Genomic DNA, 26088 nt, shown 5'->3' with positions numbered 1-26088 from the left:
TGCCAGTGCTAGCCATTCGTGGAAGTTTATTCAAATATACTTTGAGAAGAGCCTAAAGATATCTAATAATGTGGAGATTTCACTTTTTAATTTAACATTAGCATTAGCCAGATGTGACCTAGCTAAAGTGACTTATGGTTTAAAAGAGGAGGTTTAAAAAAAAGTCTAGAAAAATTACAGTATAGGGAAAAATATAGTGAGTTCTGTTTAAAGGAGGAAGCAAACACATCCAGATTTTTTTTTCAAGGGGTGGGAGAAAAGGCTGTAAAGTACTATATTTTATCTGTTCTAAGGTGCACATTTTTTTTCACAATTTAACATCTCTGAAATTGTAATGCCTCTTAAAATTGATGATCACAAAATTCTGTTATAGTCTTCTTGGCAATGTTTTTTCTTAATAGTGTATATTTTTTTAAAAAGTACATTTTACATTAATAGTATTTCAGATTTGATAAACTCTTTACTTGCAAAAAAAATCTTCAAACTGAAATTCCTGTAATGTATGTTTTAGTCTGAGATCATTTATAGCCTCATTTGACTAAAATGTTTTTTCCTCAGAATTCTCATTGTTATACCCAGTACTTTCTTTTTTGTATACGAAAGCTCCTATTAGAGTCCAGTCTTTTCAAGCTCTGAAAGTATGCCTTTGTAAGTCCAAATCCTTCCCCTTACACCTCTTACAGACTCTTAAAAGTAACCTTTTGCACTAGAGAAAATGTCAATCCTATTTTGTGATAGTATTGCAAAGTTATTTGTAGGTATCAAGCATCGGAAAAAGTGGAGGATTATGACAGCAAAACTGTCTCAGAAGATCTACACAAAGTTGCTGGATCCCCCAAAGTTTAGCACCTGTTTCTATTTTTAGCTTGACTGTTGTTTCTATGAATTGGGGGTTTTCTTTAGCAGTTTTGGATATATTTTTTTGGTAGATGCAAAGATAAAGATACTGATCCACATAAAAGCATAAAACTATGAACTTTTTCGCCTTTTTTGAATGAGAGATAGTTTTGTGCCGACACTGTACCATACCTTTAACCAAAATGACAATATTTCTAAGGTAGTATTACTGTTAGAAACTACCCACTAAGATCATGGGTTAGCGGGTTACACTCTACTGAGTCCTGAGCAAGAAATGAAAAACACAAAAACACCTTAGATAACTCATAGAGTCAACAAGGCTGGAGACCTAGATTCAGAAAACAGGAATGGACTAAGGCTCCAGGTCTGAGAGCACACCAAAGTTATGCTATAGAAACAGGCTGGCCAGGACACTGCTGCTGGTGGCACTGCTGCCTCATTCATCTCCAGATGATCCTATGTCTTTGTCACTCCCTCAAGAGTCAGAATCCCAGGACCTAAGTATCAAATGGGCAAGCCTAGGTCACTAGCCTACTCCCCAGCTGTCTGAGGTCATAGGGAGAGGGCTTAACACTCATGCTTCAGCTTCTGTAGTGGGCGATGGCATTTCCCCTCTCATTAAAACCCACACAAAAGGGCTTCCCTGGTGGCGCAGTGGTTGAGAGTCTGCCTGCCGATGCAGGGGACGTGGGTTCGTGCCCCGGTCCGGGAAGATCCCACATGCCGCGGAGCGGTTGGGCCCGTGAGCCATGGCCGCTGAACCTGTGCGTCCGGAGCCTGTGTTCCGCAACGGGAGAGGCCACAACAGTGAGAGGCCCGCATACTGCAAAAAAAAAAAAAAAGTGTAAGAAGAATCTTCCCCTTACGTGATATAAAAGAAGTCAATGTGATCTAAACCATTAAAGTTATAATCATAACCAAACTATTTCATCACAATTGCTTTTTCCACAAGGTAGCAAATGGGCCTTTATTTTTAAAAGTATAGTAGTAGAAGGAGTTTATGCCTGAGTGCATATGAGGAGGTAGTATCATTTTGGTAGCTAAGGGAGTCACCTCAAGTTCAGCCTAGCACAATGCCTTATACATGGTAGACATTCAATAACTCTTTCTTGAATTAAATCAAAAAGCCTGCCTTTACTTAAAACCAAACTGCAGCAAATACTCTGTTAAGGGCTACAGTTACTGTCACCTAGAACTCAAAGTTTTAAATACTGATGTTCCAACAGTGATGAATTCACTAGCAGGCTAGGAAATGGCTAAATGGGAGTTCATAACCTGAAGTCCATGAAACCCCTGAGTACCCCCACACACACTCATGCAAAACAAACCTTTTGTTTGAAATTTATTTACTATTATATAACTTTATAATATATAATTGCATAAATATATTTACAATAAATATATAATAAAATATAAGACACAGAATGAATAACTATTGTTATTCATTCAATTAAAACAGACTTTTTGTGAGTGATCATATATGTAAAGATAGATGACAGCCTTGTGAGTCCCTTAAAAAACAGTGTGTTTCTCAGCTTTGAGAGAAGAACATTTAATGGGAATGAATGTGGATTCCATTTTCTCTTACCGAACTTATCAGGCCAATAGTGAAACTTGCAAGGGCATGATTCAGAACTGTAATTTTTCCATGCAAGAGACTTATTTGAGACACATTAGCTGTTAAAGTCCCATTGAGAACAATGATTCTTTGTGTGAAAGGGATCCATCTGCACATAACTCTTAAAAGTCTGAGATAGTTGAATTATTTAGTAATCTTAGGAAGCTGAAGGTTTAAGTCGAGGCTCCTAATTCATTCTGAAAGAAAACTGTTATGTTCTCATCAATTTTAATGTATGATACTTTTTCAAACGTTATTGTCCCTATGTAAATTCACCTGGTGCTACCTGTGAGCTGATTGTCTCCAATACTGCAGCAGTGGAGTTTGGCACATTGGCACAGAAAACCCAAAAAGCAATGGCATAGATACAAATTTATGCAATAATTAGTTGCTAATATGTTAGTTTTATATGCCATTTGTATTAGGAGGAGATTTTGCTTTTAAAAAAGAATAAAATTGCTGATTGCTGGATAGTGCATTTAGCCATCACCTTGTTTTCTGGAATCGATCCAAGGTAGAATAATTCTCCTATTCATGGGCTACTGTGGAAGCTATTTTAATGATCTTCTCTAAAAATTGAGGCTTTTTTGCATAAAAATTCTTACACTGTTATGTGGAGCAGTGCATCTCAAAACGTAATATGCATGCAGATCACCTGGGCATCTTATTAAATGCCCTTTCCAATTCAGTGGGTCTGGGATGGGGCTCTAGATTCTGCATAATTAACAAGCTCTCAGATGCTGCTGATGCTGCTTGAAATAGCAAAGATATAAGGAACTGGACCTCAGAGAGAGGTAAGACAAGGTATAGCCAATTGCAAATGCCTTTATCAGAAACATGTGGTTACTTTTGTGTCCCTTTGAGAAGCCTCTCTTACATTTCTACAAAGAGGTAAAGTAAACCTTGGACCACTTAGGAGGGGCACTTAGTATATATGCACAAAATGACACATTGAAGCCTAAGTTTATAGAGAACAATTTCCTTTGAGATAGGTGTACTCCACATCCAAACTCCCACCTGAGGCTTCGTTACAGTATCCAAACTCCCACCTGAGGCTTCGTTACAGTGGTCTCCACCACTGTACACTCATGAGAGCATGAGAGTGAAAAAGGCAAAAAATGATGTCTTTCTATCCTTATGACAATAGTTTTGACCTTGTGGACCTCCTGAAAGCCTCTCGGGTACCTCCCAGAGATCCCTGAGCCACACTTTGAGAAATGCTGGCATATAGGAAACTATACAGTGTATGTTTGTGTCTATTTGCAAGTAACAGGGTAAATTTATAATGAGAGGAGCCAATGAATCAAAGTATCTAAACCACAGGTAGTTTTGGTTCCTCCCCATTAATACAAGCCCTTGTTTATTGTTCTGATTGAAACTGTACTCTTAATATTTCAGACAAAGTACATAGAAATGGAATGGAAAGAAATTTATTCAAAATACCCCTGTGACCAACTAATTAAAAAGGTTATATTTGGAGGAGGTTATATAGCAAGTAATGGTGGGTAGGGGGTAGGGGGAGACAACACTGAACAGTAATACAAAGTAGGTCTAAGCACATGGTCAAAAGATAATGTTTCCTGGTGCAACAGTTTGACCTGGTTACAAAGGGATGGAGACATTGGTTGTTTAGTAGAGAGAATTAAAATTTTAAGTTATCTTTCTGTCACAGTAATTGTCATCGACTATGAGGTTGCATATTCACATTCTTTTTCCCTATTTTCCTCATTAGTGTTACTGGCCAGGAGAAATCTGGGCTGGGAAAAGGGACTTTGAGCTGAGAATTGCAGCTCCTGGAGCACCTACTGCTTATACTGCATACACTTAACAATGGCCCGGGAGGACTGGGTTGGCCCAGGGAGTAGTGACAGTAGAACAGAGAATCATCATTGATTATAACTATTAATATGTATTGAATATCTAAAAAGTGCTAAATGTTTTTATGCTATAAAGAAGTAAATTTTTATTTTACACTTAGGCACAATACTTGAACATGGGTCAGCTAACCAAAGTATAACCCTCTTGATCAGCTAGCTTACTCAAGATTCTTGGAATAGCCAGAAAGAGTTAAAAGGGAAAATTATGAGAGGCACCTCCACCTTCAACCATAATCCTGTCTCTGCTGCCCCAGTAATGCCGAAAGCATTTGTTATACTCTACTTCACTACCAGCAGTTCTAGCAATCATGCCAAAAGCCCACACACTCAGGAATAGACAAAAGAAGATGCCACTAAGAAAGAAGGGTAAATCACATGTTATTTAGTGAGAGGGCAAAAGTGATACTAAGTTTGAAATTAGTCATAATGGTAAGACCAGGCCAAAATTAAGTTGATTTGAGCCTTTTTATCCTTAAGGGAACCAACCTGGGCTAAAAGAATCTCAGAAACAAAGAATTAAAAAAAAAAAAAGAAAGAGGGCTCCCCTGGTGGTGCAGTGGTTGAGAGTCCGCCTGCCGATGCAGGGGACGCGGGTTCGTGCCCTGGTCCGGGAGGATCCCACATGCCGCGGAGCGGCTGGGCCCATGAGCCATGGCCGCTGAGCCTGCGCGTCCGGAGCCTGTGCTCCGCAATGGGAGGGGCCACGACAGTGAGAGGCCCGCGTACGGCAAAAAAAAAAAAAAGAAAAGGGGCATAACCTTGCCAGAAAGATTAAATGAAATCACACTTACTCATTGCTGTGGCAAAAGATGGTAATCTGGGTTCAATATAGCCATCTTTCAAGGCAAGATCTTTCCTTGAGATGTTCTAGACTCACTCATGACTGCATTGTAAGGTCAACTGAGTAGTTTGGTTAGCACAGTCAGAACAATAGTCTATACCTGAGTTAATCCAAAGCCTGGTAAAGGCTCTGATCACCAATTAGGGTTTCTGCGCCCAATTCCATTGTGTGGGGTGGTTTCCACACACTACCAACTCTCTGGACACCAAGTGGATGTCCTACAATTCAACTGAACTCCACAGGTTAAGGGCTCAGTCCTACAAGACTGCCCTCACTCCCCCACTTCAGACGCAAATCACAAGTCCAGGTTGTCAGCTATGATTCTGACTGACCAGCTGTAAAATCAGAGGGTCCCATGACCTCTTCCTTGGGTTCAATTAATTTGCTAGAGTGGCTCACAGAACTCAGTGAAACATTTCACTTACTAGACTACCAGTTTATTATAAAAGGCTATAACTCAGGAACAGCCAAATGGAAGAGATGCATGGGGAAAGGGCATGATGCTTCCATACCCTCACCTAAGGTGGTGCCACACTCCCACCCCTCCCCAGTCCGCTCCTTTTCTGGGTTTTATAGAGGCTTCATTACGCAGGCATGATTGATTAAATCATTGACCACTGGTGATTGAACTCAATTTCCATTCCCTCTCCAGCCTCCTCCTTCCCAGGAGATCAGTGGGGTGGGACTAAAAGTTTCAGCCCTCTAATCTCTCCTTTGGTTCTGGCAACCAGCCCAAAAGTAACCTCATTAACATAACAAGACACCTTTGTGTCTTTCACTTAGAAAATCTGAGGATTTTAGGAACTCTGGACCAGAATCAGGAAAGAAGACCAAATGTATATTTTTTATTATAAATCACAATATCACATCGGACAACTAGTTAGGTTGTATTACAAGCTTTCTTGTAATTTTCTTGCTTCCTGCAATAATTTCTCAGCCATATTTTCCCATGTAACACTTCTTTGTTGAAAAGAAAGCACTTTGGTTCCTAAACATCCTGTGTGAATCTCAGTAACCTATTTCTGCTTATCACAAAATCCTAGAGCTCTACCGCAAGTACTGCTGGTGTGATAAACCCCTAGCCTCTCACTCCTCTGCAGTAGCTCCGATAATAGCCACATGTAGTTCTCTCATTCAGCAGTGACTTAAGCAAAATTCACATTGTTTGGTAGTATGATAGATTTTACAAAACTTAACGATTTTAGGATTTTCTATTTGCTAGATAGAATTAATTAAAATCTGTTAGATGCAATTCTGCTGAGATTCTAGTTTTCATTGTTTTTATCAAAATATATTGAATATCTACTATGAAAAATTATATTTTTATTATGGTTGCTTAAATTTATTTACCTGTCTTCAAAAGGCAGATAAAAGTTCTACTTAGTTCATCTATAAGCCATTAGTCATTTTGTGTGGTTTGAAATTTCCCTTATATGGAGTATTATGTTTTAATATAAAATAGTCTTTATTTTCACGTGGGTATCTGAATTTTTTAAGCTCTTTTCTTAATTGATAGGGCACTTCAGAGGTGTTTGCCTCAACCAAAACACAAAAACAGGCTTCTTAGAAGTGTCCAAGAGTTCTTCCTAAACAATTATGCCAACTAAAAATACTTACACAATATGGGGATATATGTATATGTATAGCTGATTCACTTTGTTATACATCAGAAACTAACACAACATTGTAAAGCAATTATACTCCAATAAAGATGTTAAAAAAATACATACATTCATTGAGGAAAAAGTAGTGGTACTACTACATACTTATGAAGCAGTTAGATAAAATATTTAGAGAAATTTAATTGATCAAATCATTTAGCTTTTAAATTACCAGCTAAAGAAAATACATCTAGAAATTTGCATCACCATTAGCTTAGCTTAAATCATAGTCAAAATTGTTCTTATAATGAGAAAAGATAGAGCTGGAAACAATGTAAAACCTGAGACTTCAGAAACACATAAGGTACACATGGGAGGTAAGATTTTTCTAAATATAAAGGCAGTGATAGGAGGAAATTATTGTAGCTTTGGTTAGAAATACTATTTCTCTTATTCTGACAGAAAAAAAAGACAAAATGCTAAAAAAAATTCAAAAGAAATACTAGGAATTTGAAATATTTATTTTACTAAATATTTTATTACGAGAAAAAAGTAACCTTTGTAAATAATCTGTCTTAGTTTTAAAGAACACATAGGTGAATATTTGATTCTTGTTATTTTTTTTCTTCGTTTTTGAATTTGCAATGCTCAGTACCTTAATGAGATCTAGTATAGTCAGTCTGAACATTTACATGACTGAGTCTAAAAATTGTTTTCCATATTGCTCTCTTTTATTTATGCTTAGTCAGTTTTTTAAACTTTTAAAATACCTTACAGTATACCTGTCTTTTTGCCCCCTCAGCAATCGTGTGGAAGCCTGGACAAGAGATGTTGCTTTCTTACTCAGACAAGAAGGCCGGCCTATGGTGAACCTTGTCCCTAAAAAGACTAAAGTAAGAGTGATGGAAGGGGACTGGAAGAATACAGATAGAGCAGTAAATTGGTTAAGAAAGGAAGCAATTAATTACACTCAACCATTTGTTCTGTACTTGGGATTAAATTTGCCACACCCATATCCTTCACCATCTTCAGGAGAAAATTTTGGATCTTCAACATTTCACACATCTCTTTATTGGCTTAAAAAAGTAGGTATACTGTGTGGGCTCAGAAGTAAAAGCTAACATTTTATCTGTATATTATTGGTGTTTGCTCACTGTTTCTTTTATTATCATTTTTAAAGAAAAAATTGAAAATTGCATAGTCACATTAAACTTGACCAATAACTGGTTGACAGAAACTAAAGGGACAATTTTACAAAAATATAATGTGTTAAAACTCAGAACCTACTTCTAAGTTGAATACATTTGCATATAATATGTCTATTAAAAAAAAAACTAAACCAAAAGATATTCTCTTAGGAGTCCGGGCAGTCCTCACTTTGCATGCTTCAGGAGCGTAAAAATGACTGTGCAAGCTGAAACTGTATAAAGAGATCTTAATAATCAATTGGGAAAATGACCGTTTTTCTAGAACTCTAAAAACATTTGTCAAAACATTAAAAACTCTTCTTTTGGGTTATAAATGTATAGGGAAATGACAAAACAGTAAAACTAATGTTTATTTAATGCACTGTAATTCAAAACACTAGAAACATTAAGAATTAAAGTGTTTTGATTTTTTTGTAAAAAAAAAAGAATCAAGAATAGTTTGAACAGTGCTTGCCTTCTCATTGTGTAACTTGAGATACAAAGCAAGCATCTTCTCTATGTCTCAAGAAATTGTCATATTCCTTTCTAAATTTGGATCACCTTCCAACATTTTACCCTTTGCACTTTCAATGTCATAATATATTTCTGAGAGTTCCTATAATGTGAAGATTTTTGCTAGTGTCACTTCCTCTAGGACATGTTCATCCTTTTCTTCATAACGAACTTCCTCACTTATATCAATGTTTTCACTAAGTTCCTCTGGCTGTATATCTTGAATGTATCAAATGGTGGCAGTGTCAGCATTCGCAGGTCAGCTATTTCTTCTGTAACCAGCTAACATTTGATTCAGGGACTTTCCTGGCGGTCCAGTGGTCAAGACTTCGCATTCCAATGCAGGGCGTGCGGGTTTGATCCCTGGTCAGGGAGCTAAGATCCCACATGCCAAAAAACCAAAACATAAAACAGAAGCAATATAATAACAAATTCAATAAAGACTTTTAAAATGGTCCCCATCAAAAAAATCCTTTAAAAATTTTTTGATTCAAATTTTACTTCCGGTATTATAGCTTTTTATTTCTTAACTGAATGTTCATCTTTGTTGATCAATTTCCTCTTTTGAGTATCCATTTTTATATCACATGGATTTATCACTGGGAGACAAGGAGGCAGCATACCTACACACTTTGCAGTCTGTTTATGTACTAAATAAAAGATGTGCAGTGATCAAACACAGACTTTGAAAGAAATGACAATCACTGACTGTGATACACATATGTAATCTACATAGTGATGTAGAGACTAAAGAACTAGCAGCATATGAATGTGAAAGTTTGTACTTTATGCAATAACTCGCAGTTAATATACCTGGGTAATGACGACAAATTTATATGATAAAAGAGCAGTCAGAGTCAGGCATACAAACTGGAGTCAAGCAGCCATTGAGGATATGGTTTCAGACACGTCTCTGCACCACTGAAAACTTGAACTTTCTTTGAACTGTACCAGGCCCAGGGACACCACCAGCTGTATTCAGAACAACACCTGCCAGCTGCAGCCTTACGGTCTCAAGGTCTCCCCTTGTAACTATGCAAACATTTCAGACCCCAAACAACCTAAGCACCCTTACTTCTCATCAACTCCAATTATAATTCTTGATAAATAACTCATGTAACTAACTGTGGCCTTGCAGCTTTTTGCCTTTATAAGCCTCTCCCATTGAATAGTCCAATGGAACATTGCAAAGTGCTTCTTGAATCCATGTCTCTTGGGCTTCAGTCCTAACAAACCCCATATAAACATATTTTTATTTCAAGCAGGTCTCCATTTCTGAAATTTTGGTTAACAGTAATTAAAATCTGAACCCTGTTGTTGGGGAACTGGTGCTATTTAACTAAGCTGTGGTAATGGATATCCGTGCATACCTGAACCATGTAAAGCGAGGACTGCCTGTGTTTTGAAATGTGTCACCTTAAATCAAATTTAAGTTACTTTAAAACCTCTATCCAGAAACACTAGATAGGTAGTGCACCCTATTTTAAAGGAAACAATGTTGAAGTTTTAGATACTTCATGTCTTCTTAAAAAGTTCCTTATTTACAAAACAGAAGTAGAGTTGCAGATATAGAAAACAAACTTATGGTTACCAGGGGGTAAGTGGGGGAGGGATAAATTGGGAGATGGGGATTGACATGTACACACTACTGTACGTAAAATAGATAACTAATAAGGACCTACTGTATAGCATAGGGAACTCTACTCAATACTCTGTAATGGCCTATATGGAAAAAGAATCTAAAAAAAGAGTGGATATATGTATAACTGATTCACTTTGCTGTACAGCAGAAACTAACAACACTGTAAATCAACTATACTCCAATAAAAATTTTAAAATATAAGTAAATTAAATTAAAAGTTCCAACTGGCTCTGTCTTAAAAAACCTTGTCGGGAGTCAGTACTAGCCTAATGAAATGAGTCAAATAATTTAAGTAGATATTTGAATTTATTAAAGCTACATGACTAGAAGATATGTATGACTTAAGTCTAGTCTTAATGGTTTTCACCAAAACTGTAAGCATTTATATGTATTAAAAAGTTGTATTTTTTCTTAACAAACATTTGGCTATCTCACTAGATACTGGCATTTTTACTAGTGAACTACTGGGAAAAAGGAGTCTAGATTCTTAGGTTACTGATTCTGAAGTTCTGAATTGATCACACAACTATATTAAAGTGCTTAGACACTTATGGATTAGAATACTGTCTAACATAGCTCATGCTTTTCATTGACATATATAATCTTTAAAATAATTCCACAACTGTCTTACTATATATGCAGATATTGATATATACCTTTTGTTGTTACTGGGAATACTAACAATCTGTTCCTAATTTATGTATTTGATTTACTATTTTCTTTACATAATTCACAACCATGCTTTTCTACTAACCTAAGTAATTAAACTTTGTCTAGTTTACCATATATTCTTGTTGGAAGGGAGGAATATTACAACTTTGTTTTTCTCCCCTTTTTAGGTGTCCTATGATGCCATCAAAATCCCAAAGTGGTCACCTCTGTCAGAAATGCACCCTATAGATTATTACTCTTCTTATACCAAAAACTGCACTGGGAAGTTTACAGAAAAAGAAATTAAGGATATTAGAGCATTTTATTACGCTATGTGTGCTGAGACAGATGCTATGCTTGGTAAGTGGTATAATTAAAAAGCAATCACATGAGGAAAAATTATAATATTTTTCCAACAAACTATGATTATGCTGGTTGGTGACTTGTATGAACATCCTCAGAAAATTTATTGCAACAGTTGCTGAGATACTTCAGACTTAGAATTATAAGATTCCTGACACATATAAAAATTGGATAATTTGCATTAATAGTAGAATAAAAGTCTTTTCTATCTTAATTATTCATAAATTAACAGATACTTAGATTTGTTCATATATATATATTAAAAAAGGTCATAGAAAACTATTATCTGTTGGAAACAAAATGTTTTGCTGGATTTAATCAGGAATCAGTATTCAGCCAAACACAGTTAATTATAAGGCATCTTGGGTTCTAGGAGATGAAACAGATGAGATGTAGAACCTTGTGACTTCTCCCAGACATGTAGTAAGTGTAAAACAAATCCATTCTCCATAGGCCGTTTAGAGCAAGGCTTAACTAAAGCTGAAATCAGTTTCCCCAAGTACATTGATCCAGAATTATATTGAATTAAGGAGTTAGGATTGTGAAAGGTAAAGGTCTAGGGGGTAGCTGAAGGTGCTGAACTTGCTCAAGAATTAGACAATGGGAAGCTGTGGGAAAGTTTTAAGCTGGGGTGTGACATGATCAGATATTTTAGAAAGATAGCACCAGAGTGGTACAAGGGATATTATGAAGGGGAAAGAGGAGTGGAGGCAAGAAAACTAATTAGGAAGCAATTACAGTTGTCCAGCTGAAAGACCCTGATGCCCTGACTGTCTGAACTCCGTAAATAACTCCTGAGCTGTGGGTCTCAAATCTGACTGGACCTCAGAATCACCTGTGGGTTTTGTGGGGTTTTTGTTTTGTTTTTTTAATAATACAGACTCCTGTAGGCCAGATTCAGAAACTGCCAAAGTAGAGATGATGCTTCTCTCTGGACTATGCCTTACTGTGTTCTCTTAATTGCAATGAGGAGGAAGTTTCACGTCACTTAGACAGAGGGAGTGGTCAGAGAAATTTTACTGCCCAAGAATATGCCAAATCACATTCATATACCATCTGTACTGCTTCCAGCTCTTTCTCAAAGGTAGGATTTCCATAACACTCAGCCAACTTCATGGGCATGATCTGGTGACTGGGAATTTGAGAGAAAGGGTAGCAGGAGGAGGGGTTCCGACCTCTTTTATCACCTCCCGCTGGGTAGGAATTGTGGGTCGATGGTGATAGCAGTCCTTTCATGAGACATGCACAGTGCTGACATCCAGGCTTGTCTTTCCTTTCTCAGTTGAGTCACTGTGGGTAATGTTTTCCCCCACTGTCTGATAGAAACATAGAAAGCAAGCCAGCATGATCTCCAAATAAAGAAACTTATCCTATGGGTATTGTATTTTCTCTTTCCTCTCTCTAGTCCATCCACTGAGAAGCAGGCACATGAACTCTGGCATAAGTTACTTAAGAACAGTAGATAGGGCTTCCCTGGTGGCTCGGTGGTTAAGAATCCGCCTGCCAATGCAGGGGACACGGTTCGAGCCCTGATCCAGGAAGATCCCACATGCCGTGGGGCAACTAAGCCCGGGCGCCACAACTACTGAGCCTGCGCACCTAGAGCCCCGAGCCACAGCTACTGAGCCTGCGCACCTAGAGCCCGTGCTCCGCAAGAAGAGAAGCCTCCACAATAAGAAGCCCGCGCACCGCAACAAAGAGTAGCCCCCTCTTGCCGCAACTAGAGAAAGCCCACGCACAGCAACAAAGACCCAACGCAGCCTAAATAAATACATAAATTTATTTAAAAAAAAAAGAACAGTAGATAACATTCAGATGTTAAGAAGCATCCTGACAAACTCTTAGAGGGTAGAGTTGTTGTTATTGTGAACTTATTGTGATAGAATAAAACACGAGCTAAAAGCTAATTAAGATTTACCTTGATTTATATTACAGGTGAAATTATTTTGGCTCTTCACCAGTTAGATCTTCTTCAGAAAACTATTGTCATATACACCTCAGACCACGGAGAGCTGGCCATGGAACATCGTCAGTTTTATAAAATGAGTATGTATGAAGCTAGCGCCCATGTCCCACTCTTGATCATGGGACCGGGAATTAAGACCAACCTACAAGTATCAAATGTGGTTTCTCTTGTGGATGTTTACCCTACTATGCTTGGTAAGTAATGCAATTCTGTAAATATTTATTTGTAATAATGCTGGAAAATGAATAAGCAAAATAGTCAGAAGCCCTGCTGACTTGTTCATAAACCTTGACCAGCTCATTTAACTGTGAGTCAAATCTATATCTGAAAAATGAGGATAATATTTCTCAGGTTCCTTTGGACTTCACTTACTCTAGTCATTTTTCCTTCAAAAGATTCACAACCAGCATATGACAATAAAGTAAGCCACATATGATATTCAGGTCTATAACTTTATAGATATGATTTGTGTATCACTTGATTCTCTACCACCACCTACCTAAAATGTAAGCATTTCCCTTCTGGATTATTCCATCCACTTTGAAACTACTAATTTTTTTACAATGTTACAAATGTCCCTTAATGTTGATGCTATGAACATATTTCTCCCCAGAATATTTAGATTGTTCTGTACTATTTATTTTACTAGCTTCTAATGTCTATTAGCATAACCATAGGTCTAGAACAGCAACATCTGGATATGGGTAGTTAGCAGTTTTTGTTAAAGATACAAGAATAAAGCCATCGTAAATTCAGAAGTTATACAGAACTGTTTCTATCTAATTTAGGTGCTTTAAATTCAGTAACATTTAAATTCAGTAACATCTAAATACTCTGTTTTAAGGCACCATAAATTGCAAAAAGTACCATCAATTTATAAATAGATTTTGGTGAAAGAAAAAGCGAACACAGCATAAGACATATGTGTTTAATATGTATATTTCAAAATGCGAAACAAACATGTATCTGGAAATTAAAGAAATAAGAAAGTTCTTTTTATCTCCTTTTTTCTGCTACAAAGTCTTTCCCTTCATTTAACTAAAGACTATTACAGGGTCTTAAATTTCTTTACAGTTAATTTAAATCAGTGCCTGGAATTCCCCGGCGGTCCAGTGGTTAGGACTCCGAGCTCTCACTGCCGAGGACCTAGGTTCAGTCCCTGGTTGGGGAACTAAGATCCCACAAGCTGCATGGCCAAAAATAAAATCAGTGCCCTCCTTTTGTCTTTTATTTCACATCTCTTGTATATTTGAGCACACTTCTTTGTTGTTCTTTTGCCTGATGTATATTTTTAATCTCTTCAGTTTCTTACTCATCATTTGCTGGTTCCCCTTTGTCCCAAAGCAATTATCACACAGTCATGTCTCTGCCACTTTCTGGCTCTATCAATTTCCAGGCAATCCCTATTACTTTTCCTCATTTCTGGGTTTTTTTTCTTTTTTTTTTTAAACTTTTTATTTTACATTGGAGTATAGTTGATTAACAATGTTGTGTTAGTTTCCAGTATACAACAAAGTGATTCAGTTATACATATACATGTATCTACTCTTTTTCAAATTCTTTTCCCATTTAGGTTATTATAGAATACTGAGCAGAGTTCCCTGTGCTATATAGTAAGTCCTTGTTCGTTATCCATTTTAAATATAGCAGTGTATACGTGTTGATCCCAAACTCCCTAACTATCCCTCCCCTCACCTCATTTCTGTTTTTATAAGAAATGTATGTGCAATTGTGTATATTTTAAGTGTCTCTCTTATTATCATCTTTGTAGCTTTATCAGCATATGCTTCTTTTACATTGGCATTTCTTTACAGTTTCCTCCCTTAGTTTTTCCTCATATAGAACTTCCCCTACCCCATTTCCAAATTTGCGTAACGTTTTATCCTTGTTCTGCTTTCTTGAGGTACACTGATCAGAACTGCAAAAGATTATTAAAGGTTGAGATGATCTCAGTTTTCCCTCAATATATTTCATAGTGATATTTGGCATTTCGTTTGTCTTTTTGACTCTAGCAGCTATATAGTCCAGTATCTGTCTGCAGTGAGTTCTAGTCTATTCCTAGTCATTCTGTCACTTTATATGTTAGTTGATTAATATGCACTGTTTAAAGCATTTTTCTTTGAATATTGTTTTATATTTGCCTACAATGCAAATTTTCTTCTCTACAGTCTTGATACACCATTATCATTACTTGCCACTTCATACATCATAAAAGTTAAAAGTCATCTGCAAACTGGAAGATTTCACAATGTATATATCTTAACCGATTATATAAGAAAATACTAAATCAAGTTGTTTGGAATGAGGGAATTTTCATTCATCCACACAGAGTGACAACCTGCCTGTCCCTGCCTAGTTTATGTTACTTGACAATTAGCACTTCTTTAGCCAAACAAAGCATTCCCAGAAACCCCTTTGCATTCCTTCCCCGCTCTTCTGGAAATTATGTTGATTCTCTGAAATTGTAGATTTTTTTTTCCTATAATTTGTCAATTATTACAATTTTTAAAAACTCATAGTTCTACATAGATTTTTTTGTTTTGTTTTTTTCTTTGACTTGTGTTTGGTAATAGAGTCCTTCTGAGTCACATTTTCCAGCAGAACATGTTTTATTAACAGCATTTTGATCATGTGTTGATTAGACTTGCCCAACTAAAGTAAGTAAAGCCAAAAATCAGTGTCTCTCCAGTTCTAAATTGGAAATTAACATTTCAAGGCTTAATGTGTTTCATAACGAACATTTTTATTATGAAAAAGGAAAAGTTACATTTATATGATTGGTGGAGGAGAGTAAAGAGAATATCTATGCATGGATCTTTATATAAAACACTGAAACATCCTATTAACCAGATGTTAACCAGAGATAAGGTAGAAAGAGAATGATGCAAGGGGGATTCAACAAGAACCTTATGCTGGAGCCAGGAAACAGCATTGTAACATTATTTATCTAAAATTAACCTTTTACAAGTGATAAAGGGTTAATATTAATAGAACTCTCACAGATCTATAACAGAAAGAGACATACCCTATTAACAAATTGACCAAAATATATAAATAAGCAATTCACAACAGAAGACACACAAATGGCCAAGATATTTTCAGAGCTTCAAACTCAGTAGTCAGAAAAATATTAAAATAAGAAGATACCATTTTTCTTTCACACACAGAGTTTGCAAAGATTTTTAAACAGCAGAAAAGCTTATATTGGAAATAGGCCTTCTCATATCCTGCTGCTGGGAGTATAAACTGGCACAGATTTCCTGGAGGCAAATGTGGCATTACATTCCAAATTACTTAGAAATATGCATACATTTTGACCTAGAAAATTCCAATTTTAGAAATTAACCTATAGATATACAAAAAGATTTATCTCCATGGATATTATTGTATTATGATGTTATATTAAAGAATTAGAAACAGTATGAATATCTAGTAGTAATGAACTGGGTAAAAATTAGTCAATTTTCTTTTCAAAAGTGAAATGATACATGGAAATAGCTCCCATGTATTATTGAAAAGAAAATGTAGGCTCTAAAACCGTATAAATTTTTTTTGTTTTGTTTTGGTTTGTTGTTTATTGAGATAAGGTATCTATCTAATTTATTGTTCAGATCAGCACATTTTTTAGAGTAAAAGAATACTATTAACGATTACACCAGGGACTTCCCTGGTGGCTCAGGGGTTAAGAATCCACCTGCCAATGCAGGGGACACAGGTTCGAGCCCTGGTCCGGGAAGATCCCACATGCCGTGGAGCAACTAAGCCCGCGAGCCACAACTACTGAAGCCCGTGCGTCTAGAGCCCGTGCTCCGCAGCAAGAGAAGCCACCACAATGAGAAGCACGCGCACTGCAACGAAGAGTAGCCCCTGCTCGCCGCAACTAGAGAAAGCCCGCACGTAGCAACAAAGACCCAACACGGCCAAAAATAAATAAATAGATAAACTTACACAAACAAAAAAACTCCCAGATATTTCTTACAAAAAAAAAGGGGGGCTTCCCTAGTGGCGCAGTGGTTGAGAGTCTGCCTGCTAGTGCAGGGGACACGGGTTCGAGCCCTGGTCTGGGAGGATCCCACATGCCGCAGAGCAACTAGGCCCGTGAGCCACAACTACTGAGCCTGCACATCTGGAGCCTGTGCTCCGCAACAAGAGAGGCCGCGATAGTGAGAGGCCCGCGCACGGCGATGAAGAGTGGCCCCCACTTGCCACAACTAGAGAAAGCCCTCGCACAGAAACAAAGACCCAACACAGCAAAAAAATAAATTAATAAATGAATAAACTCCTACCCCTAACATCTTCTTTAAAAAAAAAAAAAATTACACCAAGATTAGCATAAACTGAGTCTGTTGCCTTGTTGAACAGCCTTACCAATCAATAAGGCAAAGATAATTCTGACGGTCTATGTTTAATCTGATGTTTAATTCAACCTTGTAAAATGAAATTACTTAGTTTTAGAAGGGTTTAAAGCTATCAATACTTTTAGTAGTGATTAATAACTCTAAAATTTGACCTGTGGGACAGTGTATTCTATTTTTCCTAAGCTTAATAAATAGATTTTGATAAAGTATCTATGAAGGACTTCTTATTTTGTGATTCTTCTAACCAACTAGGAGCTTAAAATAGATATAAAATATAATCTATTCTTAGAATTCCAAAGGTCCTTTCTTTATTACCTTAGCCACAGCTGTATTGTTTTGTATGAATCCAATTTATACACAAGAGTATGGGATTAAATTTCTCAGATCAAAGCCTCAAGCCAGACTTCCTCTTCCCTTCCATTCTATGGACCTTAGAAATGTATAAAAGATGGTGATTCAAAAAACCTTAAATAGAAAGATATTAAATAGGAAAAATCAACTGGGATTCCTGTTTTAATAAACCTACCTTACTATAAAGAGCTTGTTGAAATTTAAGATGGTACAATGCATTTATTAAAAGGTCTGAATTTACAAATAGTTTTTAAAGGTATTTTAGAAGAGTGATTATTTTCTATAAAATGATATTTTATGATAAAGTAGGAAGAGTATTCTTAGTCTGTGTATCTTTGTAGGTCCTATCACATTATCATTTTCTAGTACTGGCAGAAGAGTGCCATTTTATAAATAGGAATTCTTTATACTATTAAAGTTGATATCATTATTGCATAGATTATTCTTTAAAAATTGCTCCCCAACCTGTGATAAACCATAATGGGAAAGAATATGAAAAAGAATGTGTGTGTGTGTGTATATATATTATATATATATATGGATCACTTTGCCGTACAGCAGAAATTAGCACAACACTATAAATCAACTATACTTCAATAAAAGAAATTTTAAAAAAATTACTCCCAAAAATATTTTCTTCTCTAACAATCTAGTATGAACATCCTTTAGCTCAGTTAGAAATAAAGGTAATCTCATTTTTAAATTAAAATTGTTTGGACTTTCTCTTTTAAACTTCTTATTTTCAGGTGAATTTTTTTCATTTAATAGTTGGCCTTTTTTGTAAAACACCTAACTTCTTTTCACATAAAGGATAAATCCAGAATTTTTTTTGAATTGTGAAAATGCAATTGTATAAAAATGCAGTTGTGTTTAAAAGAATGCTTCATTGCTAGTGATTTAAATTGCAAAACCTCCCTTATCACAGGAACTTAGTGGAGGGTTGGGAGGGTCATTCTACATAGACTATTTTTTTATTGGCTGAAAAATATTGGGAAGTTGAATAACTACAGTAAAGCAAGACTTGTGGAGCAGTATTGAAGAGTCCAGACATCCTGGAGTCAAGACTGCCTAAATTCAAATCCCTCCTTCAGTGTTTACCAACTGTATACCCTTGGGCCAGTAACTTAACATCTCTGGTCTTCAGTTTTCTTATCAATAAAATAGAAATAATAGTGGCTATTCCATAGCTTAGAACAATGACTGGAACATGGTAAACAATTAAATGTTAGATATTATTATCATTAATGTTTTTTATTCTTCTTAGGTATGCCCTAAAAAATGTACATAGCTTGCATCATTGCCATACCAGGCTAATCCCTTATCTACCCATACACTCAGGAAGAAATATAAGCTTATCTTTCTTCAGGAGACCATCACAAATATCCAGGTCTGCATTTTTACCCATTTGATTACTGTTTTAAATTTAAGTCACTTTATTAAGAATCATGCAGTTACTACTAATATTTGCTTCTACTGCCAAGAATGATGAAACCTGCTTAACATGGAATTTGAACGATAGATTTTCCAGAAGAAAAAAACATGAAAAATGGTTTTAAACAAAGGTCAAAGAGCTTTCTGAAAAGCAGTTTAAGCTGAAGTGCTTTTAAGGAAATAATTGATAAACATACGAAAAATGAATACACAGTTTCCCAAAGCACAGAAAATTTAATAAATATTAAATACATATTTATTAAATACTGTGGATATTTGACAAGGATTTTATTCTTCAACATCAATTTACAAAGGTATATTATTCTACTGATCCTAGACAGGAAACAAGTCACATTATCACTTGCCTGAACTCCTGCAATAGCTTCCTAATTCTTTCCTTCTGCCCGTACTCACTTCTGGTCAATTCACCATACAGTAGTTACTGTCAAACCATGTCATGATTCTGCTCAAAATCACTTAGAGTAAAATCATTGGGGAACGGAATGAAGCAGCTTCCTGCCTCAGGGTGTTTACAGTTGCTATTCCCTGGGAGAATGCCCTACCTCCCCATGTCCAGATATCTATTGAGCTCATCTAGCCCTTTCTCAGGTCTCTGTTTATGTCACCTCATCAGAGAGGCCTTCCCTGACCACACTATATAACAGCACATTAACACATAGTTCTCTATTCCCCTGATCCTGCTTTATTTTTCTTCACTGCACTTATCACCATCTGACATATTTGTCTGTCTCCCCACATTAGAAGGTAAGCTCCAAGAGTCTGAGAGAGCTTATCTGCTTCGTTCACTGTTGTTGCCCTACACCTGGAACAGCACCTAGTTTGTTAGATGCTGGTTTTTTTTTTTTTTTTGAGCAAAAAAAATTAATACTTAAATGGACTCATCCTAGTTTAATACTGACTTCTCATATAAACATAGCAGAATTATTTAAATTTTCTTAGTCTAACAAGCTTCTTTAGGAAAATTAGGCTAAGAACAGATCTGAAATAAGGTATATCTAAGTATTAAAGGTGATTAAACTGCAGGAACTTCCCAGTCATGGGTATCTGCCAGTTGGTCCCTGCTTTCCAGCCATCTTCAAAGCCCTCTCCTCTCCCTTCCTCTGCCTCGCAGTGGTGCCCCCTGATGGCTGACACACAGACCAGCCCGACCCAGCCTATTCCCTGGCTACTTTCTCTCCTTACAGTAAGTAGCCTACTGTCTTATAGCTCAGTTAGTTTCGTCTTGGGCCATCTTTTTCTCTCGTGCACATCCTCTTTAACATCTTTGCTCCTTCTTCTTCTTTTGTTTTTAACCAGTTATCTCTGAAATATTTCTTTCTTTCTTTCCTTCCCTCACTTGTTCTTTCACTCTTTCTCAAAAAAGTCCCTGATGATGGGGCTTCCCTGGTGGCGCAGTGGTTGAGAGTCCGCCTGCCGATGCAGGGGACACGGGTTCGTGCCCCGGTCTGGGAAGATCCCACATGCCGCGGAGCGGCTGGACCCGTGAGCCATGGCCGTGAGCCATGGCCGTTGAGCCTGCGCGTCCGGAGCCTGCGCATCCGGAGCCTGTGCTCCGCAACGGGAGAGGCCACAACAGTGAGAGGCCCATGTAACGCAAAAAAAAAAAAAAGTCCCTGATGATGATTGGTTGGCAGATTAGTACTTGTAATATGCTCCTTCCAAGGAAATGGAAGATACAAATTTTTTTTTTTTTTTTTTTTTTTTTTTTTTGCGGTACACGGGCCTCTCACTGTTGTGGCCTCTCCCGTTAAGGAGCACAGGCTCCGGACGCGCAGGCTCAGTGGCCATGGCTCACAGGCCCAGCCGCTCCGTGGCATGTGGGATCTTCCCGGACCGGGGCACGAACCCGTGTCCCCTGCATCGGCAGGCGGACTCTCAACCACTGCGCCACCAGGGAAGTCCCCTTATTCTCTTTTAATTCACTTGTTTTTCCTCAAATATGTACAGTCAAGTTAAATTAATTTTCTTATTCAATTTTAATTTCTAGCATTGCAGATATAGTACATTCTATTTTTCATTGGAAATATTTAATTATTTCTAAATTAATGTTTCTAAAAACATGGAACATTGAAACCAGAAAAGCTGCAGGGGAGGCAACTACAGATTCCTTTTGGAACTATCGCAAGGACCCAACCATAATTAACGGTAATTTTTTTTCGCGGCTTGCGGGATCTTTGTTCTCTGACCAGGGATTGAACCAGGCCCATGGCAGTGAAAGCACAGAGTCCTAACCACTGGACCACCAGGGAATTCCCAATGATAATTTTTCTATAGGAAAAAGATAGTTTGAGTTCCAAACAAATACCTTAAAAGCAATTTTTTAAAATACAACCTTTTTTTGAAGTTAAACATTTCTCATGCTATTGTTTTCTATGTCTATATTTGATAAGGAAAAAATAGATTATTTTTCTCTAAATCAGTATAATCCAGGATTTCCCAACGTATGTTCTGCAAAATACTAGTTCCTCAAGATGCTACTTCGGGGTAAAAAGATGTTCTGTCATCAAATAACTTTGGGACAGATGGCATACTACATACCACCCTGAAGGTTTATGATACACATCAGCAATAAATTTATTTAATTTTAACCACTGTTTGCAAATATATGTAACTACTAGACTCCTTTCTCGTATAGGTCTTGTTAATATCCTGTGAGACCAATTTGAAAAACACCTGTGATCATTCCATCATTTGGAAATAAAGTACTTATGATATTAACTAATACTTGTTGAGGGTTTCCTGTGTGTCAGACACTGTTCTCAGAATTTTACATAAATTTTCATATTTAAACCTAAAATAAACCTATGAAATACAGGCATTATTATTATTTCCCTTTTACAGAGGACGAAACTGAGGTTCAGAATGGTTAATAACATGACCAAGGTCACAAGCCTAGTGGAGTAATAAGCATTTGGATCTAGGCAGTCTGTTTACAAAAATCCATATACAGCCTCTAGTCTCTGCGACCTTTAATGATGTCATTTATGAATGTTCAACTAATGAAAGAATGAGTTATTTTAAAATACTGTGTTATTTAGATATTGCTGGAATTCCTCTGCCTCAGAACCTGAGTGGATACTCTCTGCTGCCATTATCATCAGAAATGTTTAAGAATGAACAAAAATTCAAAAACCTACATCCGCCCTGGATTCTGAGTGAATTCCATGGATGCAATGTAAACGCTTCCGCCTACATGCTTCGAACTAACCAATGGAAGTATATAGCCTACTCTGATGGTGCTTCAGTATTGCCTCAACTCTTTGGTAATTTGTTGATATATTTTTTAAGTATAGATTATGTGTAATGAGTTGACCTACACAGCATTTGCTCAAGGGAGCCAGTAATCATCTAAATAAATATCTGCAGTTTCTCATGCTAGGCCAGTTTACAAAAGGTTGCCCTTGTGAGGAGCAGCTTCTTTGCAAATCAGCATCTGAATTCCAAAGCAAGTGCCCTAAGGCTTTTGATCTGGGTCTCAAGATTGCCACCATTGTTTTCTCTGATCAAGGTGTCTTCTAATACGCATGGTTATCTTTCCCAATCAGTAGTCAACACCCTCTTATTGTACCTTGGATTCAGTTGTTCTGGAAAATTAACTGCTCTCTTATGGAGCCTGACATTCTACATTTATTATTTAATGTTCACCCCATCCCTACAAGATGTTACTATCATCTTTATTTTATAGAGAAGACTAGAGTTCAGAGACTAGCGTTCAGATACCTGCGCAAGGTCTCACAGCTCAGAAGTGGCAGAACTGGGATTTCAACCTACGTCTGACTCCAAAATCCATGCTCCTTCCACCCTACAAAAGCCTGCTAGATTCACTACTCTGAATTTGTTTTTAAGCAGTATTATTAGATTTATGGTTTTACTTATCCTCTGCCCTCCTTTTGCACATAAAATATGTGCTAAAGCTATTTTTAATATTCCTTTCTCCCTAAGTTTTTTTCCCAGTTACAAATGTCAAAATTATTAACTCAAAATAATTCTTTAGAGGCCAAACTGATTGACCCCCCCTCCTTAACTCTAAAAGGAGGAGATTCTTGGCTTCAAAACAAGTCCTTAAGTTTTCATTCTGTTGAGTAATGGGCATCTCTTGTTCATTCATTGGTTACGTTCTGCAAAAAGGAGGTGTGACTGTCAGAGAATCAGTGGGGGAGCCTGCCTCTCCTGTATTCTCTGGGGTTTATTCACTGACTTCCCTTTCCCAAAGAGGTGCCATCTGAAATCACCTAGCAAAACCATAAATGTCTTCAGGATCTTCTGGCTAATGCACTCAAATAGGCCTGTAGGGGTTTTTCCCTCACTGTGAATTGTTCATTTACTGTCTTAAGTAAGTTGTCCTAAGATCTTTGATTTGCCGTTTTTCCAATTAGACTTGCATCCTAGTTATATCCTCTGTCTTCCTACATTGTAGATAAAAGGGGTGTTTATGTTGTCTGAAATATTTGTCATTTTCTTGATTATAGTGATTGAGAGTTTTTATTTCCATGGCTATTTGCTCAAATAGACACAATCAATGAATGTAATTTTCAAAAATTCAAGCATAGGATGCTAACGTATATTTAAAAAAAAACAAAAACAAAAAAAACTAGGAGTAAGTGAAGTTGCAAGAACTTGACTCCACTATGTAAAAAATTCTTACAGCTGGAACATCTGGGGCTGTTGAAATGGGACAATATAAGCACTACTATATATATATATATGTATATATATATATATATATATATACATATATATATATATACATTTTTTTTTGCATGTCAAAGTAAGGAAGGCATCACAAATGGGAAGAATTGTGGCTAAGCCATCTAAGAATAGATAAGAAAAAAAAGGGATAGCAGGATGATGGTAAGAAGGAAGATAATTTGGACATACATTTAGAGAGGTGTTTAACTTTTGGTATATTATTTTTCCACTTACACTGTCCTTTAGCTTACTATACTAAGAAGAACTGAGAATAAAAATAAGTTTTAATATGTTACTCGTCACAGAGTAATGACATTCTAAAAGATGGTTTTTAAGCAGATAATTGTAACAGAGCAGGACCCTATGGGGCCTTCCTGGGACAGGCCTTCCCCCATATCCTCTGCTTTAGCTCCTCTCTGAAGTACTTAAATAACAGTATTTGATGCACATTTCCTGGGTTGTTTTACAGATGTGAAAACCCCCCACCAAATGGAAGATGTTATAACTACTTGATGACCATGAGCACATAGCCCCAGGCCTCCTGGAGCCTAAGGACTGATCAAGTTAACCCCTGTGATACCACCCTGTTCCCTCATCAGCCAATCAGAGAATTGTGCATGATCCGATCACGTACCCTGCGAGCCCCCTCCCTCAACCTGGCTTTTAAAAATGCTTTGCCAAAACTCTTCACGGAGCTCAGGGGGTTTTAGGGCATGAGCCACCCAGTAAACCTTTCTCTGCTCCAAACTGTGACATTTCAGTGTGTTTAGCCCCACTGTGCATCAGGCACACGCACTTGTGTCCTAGGAAGGCCCCATAGGGTCCTGCTCTTCTCTGATACTCCTCAATCTTGAGGAGAAAAAGTTTTGAACAAGAAAAGGACTGAAGATTCAGATAAGGAGGTTAATCATAAACTTGACAGAGGTGCCCACAGGGTCCTGCTCGGTTACATAACTATTTTGAGAGGTATTCAATTTTCTTTTTTTCTTTCAGATCTTTCCTCAGATCCAGATGAACTAACAAATATTGCTACAAAATTTCCAGAAGTTACTTCTTCTTTGGATCAGAAGCTTCGTTCCATTATAAACTACCCTAAGGTTTCTGCTTCTGTCCACCGATACAATAAAGAGCAGTTTATCAAGTGGAAACAAAGTATAGGGCAAAACTATTCAAATGTCATAGCAAATCTTAGGTGGCATCAGGACTGGCTGAAAGAACCAAGGAAGTATGAAAATGCCATTGATCAGTGGCTTAAAATCCACTCTGATCCAGAAAATATTTGAACAAAAATAAGAAAATAATGTTCTAGAGCTATATAGAAATATGTTAAAAGATCATGATTAATTATGCATTTTAAACATTCGTTTTAATAATTATTGATTTTCAGTTAAAGAATGTACTCTTCTAAAATAAAATATCAATCATTATAGAATTACATATTTTCAAACTCATTACTATCAAGACCTTATTCTTATAAACTTCTGACAACTTAACCAAAATATTAAAAGGGTAGAATCAAATACTATAATATAAAGTTGTGTTCCTCTGAATATTATGGAATATAAAATATTTTAACAATTTTTATTACTTATGACCCATAAAATAGTTATTTTTGAGTATTTGATGGTGTCTGATGAGTTATTTTTATTTGATGGGATATAGATCATTTGGATGTATTTGATGGGAGTATTTGGAGTATTTAATGGTACACAGACCATGGATATGGCGGACATTATTATTTTTTAAAATAGGTAATACGTGCACAAGGTACAAACTTCAAAAAGGTACTAAACGGTTAACAGTGAGCATGAAGTCTCTCTCCTTTCCCAGTCCCCCAGCCACCCAGTACCCCTTCCTGTTGGCAACTACTGTAACCAACTATGTATCCTTTGAGAGACAGATAGGCTTCTACAAACTTTATATTCTTCCCCAGCGCCCGCCCCTGACACACACACACAAATGGTAGCATACTATAAAAAATGTTCTACAGCTTGCTCTCTTTTTTCCATTTAACAAAGACACCGAGGACTTCCCTAGTGGCCCAGTGGTTAAGACTCCATGCTTCCACTGTGGCGGGCACGGATCCCTGGTCCAGGAACTAAGATCCCCACATGCCGTGCG

The 26088-nt window shown here is 36.9% G+C and overlaps 2 protein-coding genes across 2 annotated transcripts in view; one reads left to right on the top strand and one right to left on the bottom strand.

Annotated features, from left to right (window-relative positions):
• Positions 1-25250, top strand: part of ARSK (arylsulfatase family member K) — a gene marked incomplete at both ends in the record, with an annotated part of 41847 nt that extends 16597 nt beyond the window's left edge. Inside the window, 5 exons of the mRNA XM_079703367.1 lie at positions 7598-7880; positions 10977-11148; positions 13087-13311; positions 22317-22541; positions 24961-25250. Of these exons, the coding sequence (XP_079559493.1) occupies positions 7598-7880; positions 10977-11148; positions 13087-13311; positions 22317-22541; positions 24961-25250 (1195 nt within the window). The remainder of the gene's footprint in view (positions 1-7597; positions 7881-10976; positions 11149-13086; positions 13312-22316; positions 22542-24960) is intronic.
• SKIC3 (SKI3 subunit of superkiller complex) overlaps positions 1-26088 on the bottom strand; it is a 163880-nt gene that overhangs the window by 104260 nt on the left and 33532 nt on the right. The window lies entirely within an intron of this gene.

Source organism: Hyperoodon ampullatus (genome assembly GCF_949752795.1).
Source record: "Hyperoodon ampullatus genome assembly, chromosome: 4".
NCBI classification, from domain to species: domain Eukaryota; kingdom Metazoa; phylum Chordata; class Mammalia; order Artiodactyla; family Ziphiidae; genus Hyperoodon; species Hyperoodon ampullatus.
The sequence above is the reverse complement of the archived record's forward strand: the minus strand, read 5'-3'. Positions and strand labels throughout refer to the sequence as shown.